This window comes from Centroberyx gerrardi, chromosome 22 (genome assembly GCF_048128805.1).
Source record: "Centroberyx gerrardi isolate f3 chromosome 22, fCenGer3.hap1.cur.20231027, whole genome shotgun sequence".
Lineage (NCBI taxonomy): Eukaryota > Metazoa > Chordata > Actinopteri > Beryciformes > Berycidae > Centroberyx > Centroberyx gerrardi.
In genome coordinates, this window is record NC_136018.1 from 19,429,594 (window position 1) to 19,444,040 (window position 14,447).

The 14,447-nt window shown below is 41.2% G+C and overlaps 1 protein-coding gene across 7 annotated transcripts in view; it reads left to right on the forward strand.

Moving 5' to 3' along the window:
* The window catches only part of LOC139918769 (leukocyte elastase inhibitor-like), a 36,711-nt gene that overhangs the window by 9,849 nt on the left and 12,415 nt on the right, over nucleotides 1–14,447 (forward strand). For 4 of the 7 annotated variants that reach the window (XM_078291322.1, XM_071908237.2, XM_078291325.1 and 1 more), the window contains 4 exons: nucleotides 158–235; nucleotides 823–912; nucleotides 1,001–1,181; nucleotides 2,617–3,673. In XM_078291322.1, the coding sequence (XP_078147448.1) occupies nucleotides 158–235; nucleotides 823–912; nucleotides 1,001–1,181; nucleotides 2,617–2,843 (576 nt within the window). In that variant the 3' untranslated portion in view covers nucleotides 2,844–3,673. Of the gene's footprint in view, nucleotides 1–157; nucleotides 236–822; nucleotides 913–1,000; nucleotides 1,182–2,616; nucleotides 3,674–10,677; nucleotides 10,854–14,447 lie in introns of those variants that run through there. The other 3 variants (XR_013507938.1, XM_078291324.1, XM_071908239.2) reach the window with 3 other exon arrangements.

The following is a 14,447-nucleotide window of genomic DNA, read 5'->3' on the forward strand; positions in this document are numbered from 1 at the left end:
AGTATGTAGAATGTCTGAAGAAGGCAGAATGAGCAGACGATGGGACTCATCAAAGACAGCCATGCTATACATGACAGTTGTAACCGGCTAGAGCTTTGAGAGAATGATTGTGTTTGGCTCAGTGAAAAAAGAGCTTGTTGTTTGCTGTTGTCCTCAGAATGACACTAAGCCGGTGAAGATGATGCACCAGAAAACTAAGTTCCCTCTCACCTTCATCCCAGAGGCCAACTGCCAGGTAATCAATCAATCAATCAATTGACTGTTAGTCTGTCTGTCTGCCTGTCAGCAGGATATCTCAAAAACATCAACGGATTCCATGAAATTTGGTGGACAGATAGGCCTTTGGGCCAAGGAGCAATTGATTTGATTTTGGTGGTGATCCAGATCTGGGATTTCTGACATTACACAATTATAGTGTTTTTTTTTATCCATAACCATTAAACTAACAGAGATAGAGACTCGATTCCAAATCCTAAAGGTTTGTTTGCAGGGTTAACAAATGTTAACCAAACAAAAGTGGTGGAAATGATGTGTTTGGGTGTAACAGAAAGTTGGAGAATTGTTCAGAGGTTTGCGCACTCCAACCTTCTAGTTTATTTTGAATTAAATCCTCATAAGCAGCAACCAAAGTGACAGCAAGTCTAAATCAGCTAACCCACGAGTCAAATAATCAATCCATCACACAATTATTCAATAATATGTTAATGTTTTGTTTTTTTATGCAATCTTATCAGCCAGCTTGTTCATTCAAAAGAAACAGTCAAACTGTTACTAGTCCAGTCTGCACTTGCTGTAACGGTTGCAACCCGCTGTGTTGGACAGATCCTGGAGATGCCCTACAAGGGGAAAGACCTCAGCATGCTCATCTTCCTGCCCAACGACATGGAGGACGGTACAACAGGCCTGGAGAAGGTACGACACACACACACACACACACACACACACACATACTCACACACACACACACACACAAAGTAATTGTTGACATTGTCTCCCACAGCTGGAGAAGGAGCTGACGTATGAGAAGTTTGTGGAGTGGACTCGTCCAGACATGATGAACACAGTCGAGGTTCAGGTGGGCCTGCCCCGGTTCAAAATGGAGGAGAAGTACGACCTGAAGGAGATCCTGATCAGCATGGGCATGGTGGACGCCTTTGACATCGGAATGAGTGACTTCTCTGGTAGGACATGAGGCTGGACCATATCAGCTGTCCACATAATCATTTAAAGAGCAAGAGCTAGAAAATCCGTTGATTGATACACAACAGTGATTCAACCTACATCCAGTTCTTGAAAGCTTTTCCATTTGCTGTTCTGAAGACCCGGTGTCTGGTAGCTCTTTCCTGGAACAGGCGCAGATCCTGTGCAGACACACGGTGCGTGTGTTCAATTCTATGCACTGAAGCACTGCGACACGGTTCAAATACTTAGTTCCATAACATTACTTAAATGCCTCTGTATGGGAAACACTGCATCTCGCAGTCAAAGACGCCCTCTAGAGGCCATCTGACGAAGCGCAGGCTCCGTGCAAACCGTCCCTGAGTGAGTGAGTGAGTGAGTGAGTAAGTGAGTGAGTGAGTGAGTGAGTGAGTGAGTGAGTGAGTGAGTGACCTGAATTTGCCACTTCCTGCCCCTGGCCGCATTGCGCACCGTGGCAAAAATCTTCTTGCGCACAGGAAGTGATGCGTTTTATGTTTCCAGTTTGTTTGGAATAACCAGAAGAAGAACTGGGGAGTTAGCATGAGCAGTGATAGCCACCATGGCTGAACAGACAAAGAAAAGAGCGCCACCTACAGAAAGTCACAGTACTGGACACACTGTTTGATTGACAGGTGATCTCTGGGAAGTGCAGTGCAGAAACACCACAGCAGAGCGCTTAGCGCCACAGATTGAGGTATAATAAAATCTCCAACAACAACAATTCTCAAGCATCAGTTATTATTAAGTATTTCTTCCTCATGACAAACTAGTTTCCGAAATTCCTCCATCCTGGACAGCACACTGATGATGAATATTGTGTATTCATGAAGCAGGAGGCGGGGCTCAGAAATCACATAATCTTTTGAAAACTGAATGCCTTGTCTAATATAACACACAGAGATCCTTGAAGTGTATGACTTGTAGATGGAAAATAACAATTTCATGCTTAGTAGGGATGGGACAATATATATCGCAATACAAAAATGTGACAATGTGTATCGTGGGGCAGAAAAATGAATCATGATATTAGCTCCATTTTATTCTGCTGTAGTAATCACAAATGAGACGGCTTGAACATCACAATTTCACAAGCTCTCCATCCAAATTGTATTATTTGCACTTTGTAATGACATTTTTAAATTGTTTACATTCTAGCAAATCAATGCCATTGCTAGAACGATCTCAGAAATAAACATAATTCTGCACAGTCAGACTTTGTCGTCATCTAACTTTTATTTATTACATCATATCGTGGTTGTACCGCGTATCGAATCATATTGAGATAAGCATATTGTCCTATCCCTAATGCTTAGTCATCTCTTATAATTCTCTTGCTCCCTGCCTTTATCTCAGCTAAAAGTTTCTCAAGTATTCTAAGTGTTTTTCTCTCTTTCTCCCTCTCTCTTCTGCCAACAGGCATGTCTCCGGCCAACGACCTGGTGTTGTCCAAGGTGGTCCACAAGGCCTTCGTGGAGGTCAACGAGGAGGGAACGGAGGCCGCCGCCGCCACCGCCGCCGCCATGATGGTGCGCAGCGCCAGGATCCCCGTCACCTTTGTCGCGGACCACCCCTTCCTCTTCTTCATCCGACACAACCCCAGCATGAGCGTCCTGTTCGCCGGCCGATTCTGCTCCCCTGCATGAGCACCACGTCCTGTAGAGCAGTGGTTCTCCACCGGTGGGGGGAAATAAATCAAGGGGAACCAATGTTATGAAAAAGTACAAATATATGTATATGTATTCACACCACAAGGTTTCTCCCAGCTAATTACATCCTGAGTTGCCGTCCCATATTTTCAAGACCAGAATGTTGCCAGAAAGCCTTTAAGTGGAAACTATGGTGTTGGATTTTTGCGTAGGTTGGATTAATTGGGGCCAAAATCTTGTAGTGTGCATCCATCCTTACACAACCTATCCTGTGTTTCTCCCATGTCTCATGTCCCATACTGCTTTGCATAGGCGTCCTGCCCAAATACTGTTTCTCTGTGACTCACCGTCAGACCCTTCCTTAGTTTATCTTGGGCTTTATGTGCTTAGAGCCTAGTTTATCTCATCTTATACCTAAAACCTTTAGGCTCTAAAGAATTTGCCCTCATCACACTTTACATGATGCTATTTTCAACTGCCGACAAAGGAGTTAACTGTTCCCTTATGACATATATGTAAAAGGCTCTTTATCCATTCAGTATGTAGTTCCACCATGTGTTGGATGGATTCGGTTAACCAAAGAGGATGAAGTCACATTGTCAAATGAATATTTCCTTACTGATCTGAGATTGCACTATGTGCCTTATCATGGAATTATAATTATTTTTACTTTATTATAACCATGCAAAAGTGCAATTATACGTAGTTTTTCCCTATACACTTAGTTTCTTCTATAATGAATAGACAGAATGTAAAGAACAAGAGTTTACATGGAGGTTTGTGTATCCTTATGCTTTTACAAATGGAATAAAAGAGTGTGGTTTGAATATATTCTGTGTGATATTTTTGTTCTGTTATACAATTGCTTATGTTACTATGGTATTTCTAAAGTACCAGAAACAGTGGAACATGTATTACTGGTGTGTGTCAAATATAACACAGAGTGTACATATATACAGTATGTCTATATAATATAGAACGAGAGAGGTTATTTGAGAGTTGTAAATAGACCAATAGGGATCTGGGATATTATAGTGCCAAGAAAAAAGTTTTCTAATTTATTTTCAAGAGAAGAATATTATTTTGGGTTAGTCCATGTTCATGTTCAGCTTCACACTCCAGCACAGTAGGTGGCGGTAATGCGTCTTTTTAATTTAAAGTAGTTTTGCTTATCAGGAAATGTACATAACCTGCATTATAAAACACTCAACACTGCAAGTAGACAGTCTGGGGCGATCTTAGTCAGACACAAAGGGAGTCATGCCAAAACATTTCAACAATAAAACAAAGCAATTCATATGTAAAGAATAGAATCAACGAAAGTATAGGTATAGTGGAAGGAGATATAAATACCTATGTTCAACAGTCTCCCAGCAGAATCCCTTTATTTTGATGAGGAGTTATTTGATACACTACACTCACAAATCAACCATTTCCAAGCCTAGAAAACTGGGTGTGCACCTGACTTCCTTGATCCACAGGAACATAACCACATCTTTGGTCAAACTCTTCTATGTGCCACAGCAACCATCACTCATACAAACAACCTCAAACATAGTCTGTGTTTCAGTGGAGAGGATTAGTGTCACATGATGGTCTAAATGCTGTTACAGAGGCTTTCCCACCCTGACATTTGGGGGAAAACACTGAATCCTTGTCATTGTTGGAATTCTTTTGGCATGAAAATGGTCAGATTGTATATCAGCACAAATTCTCAGAGCTATTGGCCACTCTTCAATGCAACAATACAGGCCGGTACCTGACTTCAAAAACCCATTTCAGTCTAACCCACCATGCAACAAATTACAAATCTTCAACCCCACAGTTTTCAAAATACTCAACCAAACAACAAAATAGGCTCAGCAGTGGAAGGTGTATTGCCAATATCTGATTTTTAGCAATGTTTGAGTGTTTTGGGGTGGATTGTTCCTTTAAAATGCATGAGCAGAGACACAGACCGTGTACTGTAAGCTATACAAACCTAATCATTATGTATAGATGGGTAGTGGACAGAAGAAACAGTTTTTTATAACACTAAATTAGAAGCTGGTGGAAGATACTCCTCTGGCCTACACTCCAGTCCAGTAGATGGCGGCAACATAGTTTTTACCTCTGTAACTTGGTTTGTTGTTTGACAAAATTTGGTCTGGCAAAAGTAAACACAAGCATATGATGTTGTACTGGCTGCACCAAGCCAACTAGAGACACTGCAGCTAGAATTACCTTCAAAATACATTCAATCATTACAATAAATATGGAGGGAAATTCTAGCTGTTAAATAGATGTTTTTTGTTTTTTTAAACATGACCTTTTCACACGATATTTTAATAGCTATGTAGGCCTACAGGGCTGCCAAAAATATACATAAAAATTCTCAAACATTGAACTTAGAAAAGTCCATGTTCACCCATAGCAGTGACATAATTCTAGATATAGATATATATGCTATATAGATGTAGTTTTGTATATAGCTATTACAGCTATGTAGGCTATAGGATAACAGCGCACTTGCCCTCGGCAGATCAGGTTGGCCAAGACATGATGCTATTTTGTTAGTTAGCTAGCTAACTAGCAAATACACTAGTAAGCGAGTTAAGCTCCCAGATCAGTAAACAGGATTTACCGCTAATCCCAAGAGCTCTTCCGATCCCGACCGGTATGTCATGTTTCTTTTCAACAGTTTTTGTAGAGGGGATGGCCTTTTTCAAATTGCGCCGGGTTCCTCTGGACTTTATGTAATCAGTTCCTCAGCAAGCAACGCCATCCCTGCAGAGAGCTACTGAATTCTCCCACCCGCTTCCTTTGTAGAACTTTATTTTAATTGGTTGAAAAGGTTTTATCGTTGTCTCTATCGTTTTGGATGTTTTTGTAGAATAGTTGTAGCGGGAACACAGAATTCTATTTACTTATAAAGTTTTAAATCTTTTTATAGTTATAGTTTTTATAGCTTTATAGTTATCTACAACTAACCGACCGAACTCGACTGCATGGTTAAAATGACAAATTCTATTTTGAAATAATGTCCTATTGAAACTAGAAAAGGTTACATTTTCTGAAGAAAATTTGTGTGCTTGTTTCACTAAAAAAGGTAGACAGGTAGACAGTTGAATTCATTTGAACGAGTTTAAATGTCTTTAAAATTTGAACATATGGATTTTAAGCAATTTATTTGACAGCCAAAAGTCCTGTAGTTATCAATACATGGAAGGATAGGTAATAATGTTTTTAAAAGTCGTAGTAGTATGGGCTGTAGTAAAAGCAGCAGTTGTAATATCAGTAGTAGAAGTAATACAAATGAAATAAATTGAAAAAGGAAAATAAAGAGAAAAGGAGTGAAAGAAAAAAGGAAAAAAGAAAAAGTGACAGTGAAAAAGGGTAAAAGAGTGAAAGAAATAGTACAAGTTAAACAGAATGAAAGCAAGTGAAAAGTGAGTGAAAGAGTAAAATTGTGAAAGAAAGAGTGAAAGAGAGTGAAAGAGAGTGAAAGAATGACTGAAATAAAGAGTAAGACAGGGAATTAAAGTATATGAATGAAACAAAACCAGTGTGAGAGAAAGAAAAGTGAAAGAGTGAAAAAGCAAAAGAATTAAATAAGAAGACTGAGTAAAATAGTGAAAGAAAGAATGAAAGTGTGAAAGAGAAAGAGACAGAGCAAATGAGTTAAACAGTGAAAGCAAGTTAGAGTGACAAAAATTAACAGTGAAAGTGAAAAAAAGTGAAAAAGGAAAATAGAGAAAAAAGTGAAAGAAAGTAAGAGTGAAAAAGAGTAAGAGACAAAAAGCGAAAAAAGTTAAAAGAAAAGGTGACAGTGAAAAAGGGTAAAAGAGTGAAAGAAATGGTACAAGAGTTAAACAGAGTGAAAGCGAGTGAAAGAGTTAAAGAGTGAAGGAGAGTAACACTGTGAAAGAAATAGTGAAAGAAATATAGTGAAAGAATGACTGAAAGAAAGAGTAAGAGTGAAAGAAGGTGAAATAAATAGTAAGAGAGGGAAAGAAAGTAAAAGAATGAAAGAAAGACAGGAAAAAGTAAGAGTGAAAACCTAACAGACTGAAAAGAGAAAAAAGAGTGAAAAAAAGAATGAAAGTGTGTTTGTATGTGTTAGTATGTGTGTGAACATGTGTGTGTGTTTAGTAGTAGTATTACTAGTAGTTGTAGCAGTAATGCTAACAGTCGCAGTAGTAATAGCAGTGGAAGTGTGTAAAGCAGTTGAAAGTTGAAGAAGTTGAAGTATCTGTTTGGGTCACATCTGATGCTTATCAACTGTACTACAAAGCAGCAAAAAATACACTTCTATGACTTCTATTTTACCTCCCGGTGTCCAACAGTACAGTCACACAAAAGTTAAGCCGTTGGACATCAACACCGTATTCCAATGAAAATCACGTCTCAACCTGTGTCTCAACCTGTTCTGTGGAAAAGTTACAGTTACAACACAATTGTCAATTGCCAGTGTTTGTACTTGTGTGTGCATGTGCGCGTGTCTGATACCAATCACAAACACCATATTCCCATGAAAATCGTCATTCAACCTGTTTCTGTGGAAAGAATTCAAGTTGCCAACGGTCACTGGCCAAATCTGCTGTGGGAAATTATTTTCTGTTTTGAAAATAATGTGGAGGAAGGAGAGAAACAGACTCAGCCGTGTCCTCGGATGAAGCCAAAGGTTACTGGATTGTGGATCACTCTAAAAATGTAGTTTCTTACCAGAGCAATGCTATTATATCATTATATTGTTATCTATGAGGCTACTCCAGAATGCTACTGTTTAGAGAGAATTAGGGTAACATGGGGAAAGACATCTCCTTTAAAAACAATGTCCATTTTCTGTAAAATAAATATAATTTGAACATCAATACTATATACTACCAGTCAAAAGTTTGGACCACCTGATTGAATGTACTATGTTTTTCATTCTCTGTTGAAGCCATTTTGATCTAAAGGCTTATGCTTAAATGCTTGAAATTTGCTTTTAAGGCAAATATAAATAGTGAGGTTGATGCCTATGAATTTCTTTCCAAAGCCTTTGCCTTTCCATCAAGGCAAAGGGCGGCTACTTTAAAGAATCTAAAACATAAGAGAGTTTTGATTTGTTTAACACTTTTTTGGTCACTGCATAATTCCATTTGTGTTATTTCATAGTAAAAGAGTAAAAGAGTGAACCTTTAAGAAAACAGAGATATTCTCTCTCCCTTCATTGTGACACACACGTTGCAGGTAGGAACTAAAATTACTCTGGGGGACTGACTAAATAAAATCTTATAATTAAATAATAATATTAATAATAACAAAAATAATAATAATATTACTAATATTAGTAGTGATATAATAATAATTATAACAATAATTATTATTTATATAATGATCCAATAATCAAGTTGAAATGAATTAATAATGAAATATATAATAGACCATACAAAATAATTGCAATACAATAACTTAAGTTTACATTCTCAAAGACATTCAGAAAAGGCTCTTTTCTTGTTGTTGCTTGCCCATTGCTTGATGTCTGTAATGATGCGGCATGATGCGAATTTCACGACTATGTCTGTCTAGTAGTGATGCGCGGGTCAATCCGAAACCCGCGGGTCCCGCAGGTTTATCCGCTGGTGGGGCGGGTTAGGGTCGATTGAAGACGATATTGAGAACGGCTCGGGTGGGTGCGGGTCAAATGGCCTACACACACACACACACACACACACACACACACACACACACACACACACAATGTAATTATAGACTAAATTTTAATGAGTTTTAAATGTAATTAACGGAATAAACTTATCCAATCTCCAGCTGGTTTATCCCGCCATCCATACATTATATCTGCGCACACTGCACAATGCAGCATTAAGTATTAGGTTTTTTTTTTCTCTCGGGATAAGGATCGCTTTCGGGTCGTTGTTTTATGTGTATGAAAATGGGTCGGGCGGGTTTGGATAGCCTATGTGTCGGACTGCACGGTCGCGGGTTGAAATAAACCTGACCCGCGCATAGTCTGCCTATCTGACTGACTAATGCCTAGTCCACCCCAAAAGGAATATTAGTAGGCTACTGATAGGTGCCGTTCTCTTATATGGAAACACCATTTAAAATGTTGTCAATTTAATGTTGTGTTGCCTATCACATGGTAGAACATGACTTCAGAGTCTGCTGTTTTTCGGCTTACGTGTAATCCACCAAACAGGATTTAATTAACAAAATCTCAACTGTTAGAGCTGGTTCACACTACTCGCTGCTCGCTACCACCGATATTTAGGTGGAGGATCGTAGTAATAACAGGCGCACCAATTCTTAAAGTTTAAATTGTATTGAAATAAGTGCTACTTGGTGTATTGGATGTATGCCGAAATGAGGACTAGGTAGTCCTTGTAAAAGTTGTAAAAGTTCTTAATTCATGTACTATTAGCTATGTAGTAGGGGTGTCAGCTATGTAGTAGGGGTGTCAGGATTCTCCAAATCCACGATTCGATTTGACTTTAGATTTTAAAGTCACGATTCCATTCGATTTTCGATTTAAACATTTTTTTTTCAGCACAGAGGCTATGCCATTGTTAGACTATCGAGTCTTGATTTGTAAAGATCAACAGATCATTGGTTTTATGCCCTGACAACTGTCATTTACATTTTCAAATTCTTCTTTAAAAAGATGGTATCAAGTGTGATATAACTGCCATATTTTTTTTTTGGAATGTACCACACTAAGGCCATATGGTCAAATTTTTTCAAAGTTTTTCCATTTAAAAAAACACAACTTTCCCTTTAATTTGGTACCAAATACATGGCAAGGCGATTCAGGGCGTCTCCTTTCTGAAGTGTCAACATTCACAGTATGACAACAAAACAGATCCTTCCTATCTTGGCTAACATAAGCCTTTCAAAATACATACAAAACCTCCAGCGCTTCAGCCCACACAGTAATAAGATCAGACAATAATAGTCGCCAAACAAATATGGAAAAAGTTGCCAAACTTATATGAATAAAAGTCGCTGCAACCCGGCCAGTCCTCCTACCGACTCTTCGGCGCACCGCCTCCCGGAAAACAGCGTCTGTCTCCGGCGGTGAGAGCAGGTAGGTCCCGCTGTTTAGTGAAGGTGATCTTGTGTCTTGTTTTATCGAGCAAGAACAAGCGATTTCCATCAAAAGACTTCAACTCACAATGTCTTCGTAACTTTCCACTACATACGGCGGGTCAGGTTCTGTCTCACAGCACAATCTGACAGCTTCCAGAAGGTTTTAAAAGCGTGACGCTAAGCCGGTGAAGCAGGTGCAGGACGACTAAACCCGGGGAAAATCAAACGTCTCAGTGTCACCAGATATACAGTATTTTCCGGTTCCGGTTCATCGATGACAACTTTAAGTATATATAAAATAAAGCTGATAACTTGATTTTCAGTTTTTGGTACATTTTAAACTATTTAAAAATGACGGGAGCTCTTGGGCGCTATAGTGAAATATAGAACGGGCGCTCTCTAGCAGCTACGCTGTGTCGTCATTGACATGTTTTTTTTTCTTCAGACAAGTAGGCAGGGGTGGAGAGAAAAAAACACTGGGAGAATCGTGAACCTGCTTGTGATTTCAAAGGTCGAAATCGAACGCTCATTACGATCGATTTTCGATTTAGAATCGAAATCGTGACACCCCTACTATATAGCATACTATATGTTTGCAGATCATCAAAGCAACTTAAAATTTAAATGTTTTTCAGTGGAGTCCGGTGAAAGGTTTTCTTTATACAAGAGAGAATGCAACATATCAGATCTAAAGGGATATGAGATACAGTTGATAATGTAATGATTAATAATGTGATGTATTTTCTTTGCATCAGACACAATGGCAACATCAACCCCACTAACCGAGGCCAACACCAGCTTCTCTCTGGCTTTGTTCAAAAAGCTGAGTGAAGACGACAAGACCGGCAATGTCTTCTACTCTCCCTTCAGCATCTCCTCAGCTCTGGCTATGGTATTGCTGGGAGCCAGGGGCAACACAGCCACACAGATGTCAGAGGTACACACACACACACACACACACACACACACACACACATGCACACACACGCACACACCTCTCCCACCGAAAATGAACACCAACAAAAATTCACAGTTTTCTGGTTAACACCCCCATTTTTACCTGAGGAGTGTTTGTACAAACAAACATTCATGTGTTTTGTGTGTGTTTTGTTAGCTTCAAGTGAGTTTAGAAACCGTGTTTCGGTCATCTAATTCCGTCTGAGAGCTAAAGAAAATAATAAAAGAGAGGAAGGAAACTCATCATGTCTGACGAGGAAGCATCTTCCGCTGGGGAGCAGCGAGCCAGCACGAGTGGAGCTCCAGCGCACGTGTTGCCGCCAGCCAGCAGAACACAGGGAGCGCCGAGGGGCATTCCCTTGCCACCACCATTTCACAACGATGGCCGTGAGTCTTTTCAACTATGGGCTCGCCGCTATGAGGTAATTCAAGAGGCCCGTTGCAAGGACAGTGGTGTGGATCTGAGTACAGTGTTAGCAGCTGAGTTACCCACTAGACTACCACCAGAACTGTTCATTGTGTGGGATAATCTGCCCCGGGAAACTCAGGGCTCTTATACTGAAGCAAAGAAGCACTTGCAGACAGCTTTTAGCCAAAAGGATGTAATTGCATCATTTCAAACATTCCCTAATGCCCGTCATAGACTGCCTAATGAAGCAATGGAAGTTTATGCTGCGGATGTATGCAGGCTTGTCAAAGAAGCTTTCCCAGATTTTGAGCATAATGCTTCAGAATATATGAAAATGTCTCGCTTCATTGCTGGTCTGGATCAGGAGCTCAAGTGTCATGAAAGAGGGGTGAAAACTTTGACTGAGGCTTTTGAAGTCGCCTCCCAAGCTGAACGGGCTCGCCAAGCAGCTAGATTAGTAATGCCAGTGTCCTCAGCTAATGTCGCTATCAGAGATATTGGCACAATGCAGTCAGTAAATTCTGTACATGAAAATTGCACTGAACTCAGAACAACAGTCCAGAACCTCACTGCTACTGTTAAAGACTTAAGTAAGGATCTGGATGCACTGAGCCTGAAACTGGATGAGCGAAGCAGCGTGCACCACCATGACCGGCACATGCATGTGCGTCCTCAAAGATCTCCCTCACCTTATGGGAGAAGCCCAGATAGACCCACAAATGCATGGAGCTCAGGTTATGGACATTCCCCATCCAGATGTTCGCATTCCCCAGAACGCTATTCTCCTCAGAGGACTCGCCGCCATCAGGATTACACCCGCAGGGAACCTGATAGGTACCGACAGCCTTACAGAGATACCCCCTACTCAGACCATGCCTTTAGCCCTTATGAGGAAAGGAGAGGGAGACAACCCTCTCCCAACAGACCCTACGATGACTCTCACCGCCGAAGCCCGAGTCCCTATGCCAAACATGTTTCGTTCCAAGAGTACGGGGACAAAGGCAAAACACGGCAATCAAAGGATTGGGACCAGCAATACCCCACTAAGAGTGTCTACAAAGAGCATGGCAGATTTCCACAGGGAAACGGCCATTAGCTGATGATGCGGGGCGCTCATCAGCTACTTCTCTGGAAGCCCCAGATGTCTGCCTCACTGCAATAACAGACAACATCAGTGCACCACCGATCCCTAGTGGTAGTACAGATATGACAATCCCCTTGACTGAAACTGAGAACACTGAAGCCACTGTAAGTAAAGACTTCACCTCCTAAGTAAATGGAATTGTTGAGGGCACTGATATGCCCATCATGCTAGATACAGGCTCCTCTATTTAATTTATCAGTGAGGAAACCAAAATGTCAATTCCTTCCCTAGCAAAAAGACCCATTAAAAAGAAGTTCATCATGTCACAAGCTGTGACTGACCAAAGTTTGGATACATTGGGTATGGTAGACATCACCTTTAAGCTAGGGTCTCAAACTCTGCAACATGAAGTGCAAGTCATCAGAAATGTCAGTCAAGGCTTTATATTAGGTTTTGACTTTCTCATTCCTCACAGTGTTATTCTGGACATGGGGAGAGGGCTGTGCTATCTGGGTGATGATGTCCTGCCCCTACTTAGGAAAAGTGAATTGGCACCTGCTAGTTGTACAGCACAACTAATGGAGAACACCACTGTCCCTCCACGCTGTGAAATGATTTGCAAAGTTGTCTTGATTTCCCCTGTAATCAATGCAGACATACCAGACAGCTACAGCGGCTGTCTTGAACCCCGGCAACTAGAGATGGATGGTATTGCAGTTGCCCGCACACTGTCTACTGCTGAAAATGGCTGTACTGTTGCACGCATCATCAACCCTACACATTGGCCTGTGGTGCTTCATTCAGGCATGCAGTTAGGACAGTTCACCCCAGTATCTGACACTGAGATAACCCAGGATTCAGCCCCAGTATGTAAGGTGTCCACCTGCCTAGTACCGCCATCCAGTCTGCCAACTAATGTCACACAGCCAACCAAACTGCCTTTTGATGTCAAGTGTGGAGACCTGACAAGTGCAGAGAGGTCTGAACTACACGACTTGCTCTCGTCTTACCATGATGTGTTCAGTAAAACCAGCACAGACTTTGGTAATACAGACATTGTCAAACACAAAATCTACGCAAACCATGTACCTCCAGTTAGGAAGCGTGCATATCGCACTTCCCCAAAAATGCAGACACTGATTCAGTCACATGTGGATGAGATGTTGGAAAAAGGAATAGTGGAAGTTAGTCACAGCCCCTGGGCAGCACCTGTGGTGATGGTCAGAAAAAAAGATGGCACATGGCGTTTCTGTGTAGACTACAGAGGCTTGAATGCAGTCACTGTAAAGGATGCACACCCTTTACCCAGAACAGACGACACCTTGGATGCACTCGGAGGCTCATCAGTGTTCAGCACAATGGATCTTTCGTCAGGGTACTGGCAAGTGCAGCTAGAGGAGCAAGACAAAGCAAAGACAGCTTTCACCACAGGCAGAGGACTTTACCAGTTTCGTGTGATGCCCATGGGCTTGGTAAATGCACCCCGCACTTTTCAACATCTAATGCAGCTGGTGTTACAAGGTCTCTCGTGGAAAACATGCCTGGTATACCTTGATGACATTATCGTCTATAGCCCCAGTTTTTCTGTCCATCTTCAGCATTTAAGAGAGGTGTTGGATCGCCTCAGAGCTGCCAACCTGAAACTCAAACCCTCAAAATGCTGTTTTGCACAACAGGAAGTGGCATTCCTGGGACATGTTGTCTCGTCTGCAGGACTAAAACCTGACCCGAAAAACATTGAGAAAGTGAGAGACTGGCCTGAGCCACAAAACCCCACTGAAGTCAGAGCATTTCTCGGGCTATGCTCTTACTACCGGCGCTTCATCTACCAGTTTTCTAAAATGTCAGGGCCCCTGCATGCTCTCACTCAGAAAGGAAAGACATTTGTATGGACTGAGGTTGAGCAGAGAGCATTTGAAAGCCTCCGTCATGCTCTTTGTAACATACCCATCCTCTCCTATCCAGATTTTTCACGTGAGTTTCTGCTCTTCACCGATGCATCCAGCACAGCCATTGGATGTGTTCTGTCACAGATGAATGCTGAAACCAAGGAAAATGTCATTGCATATGGCAGCCGCAT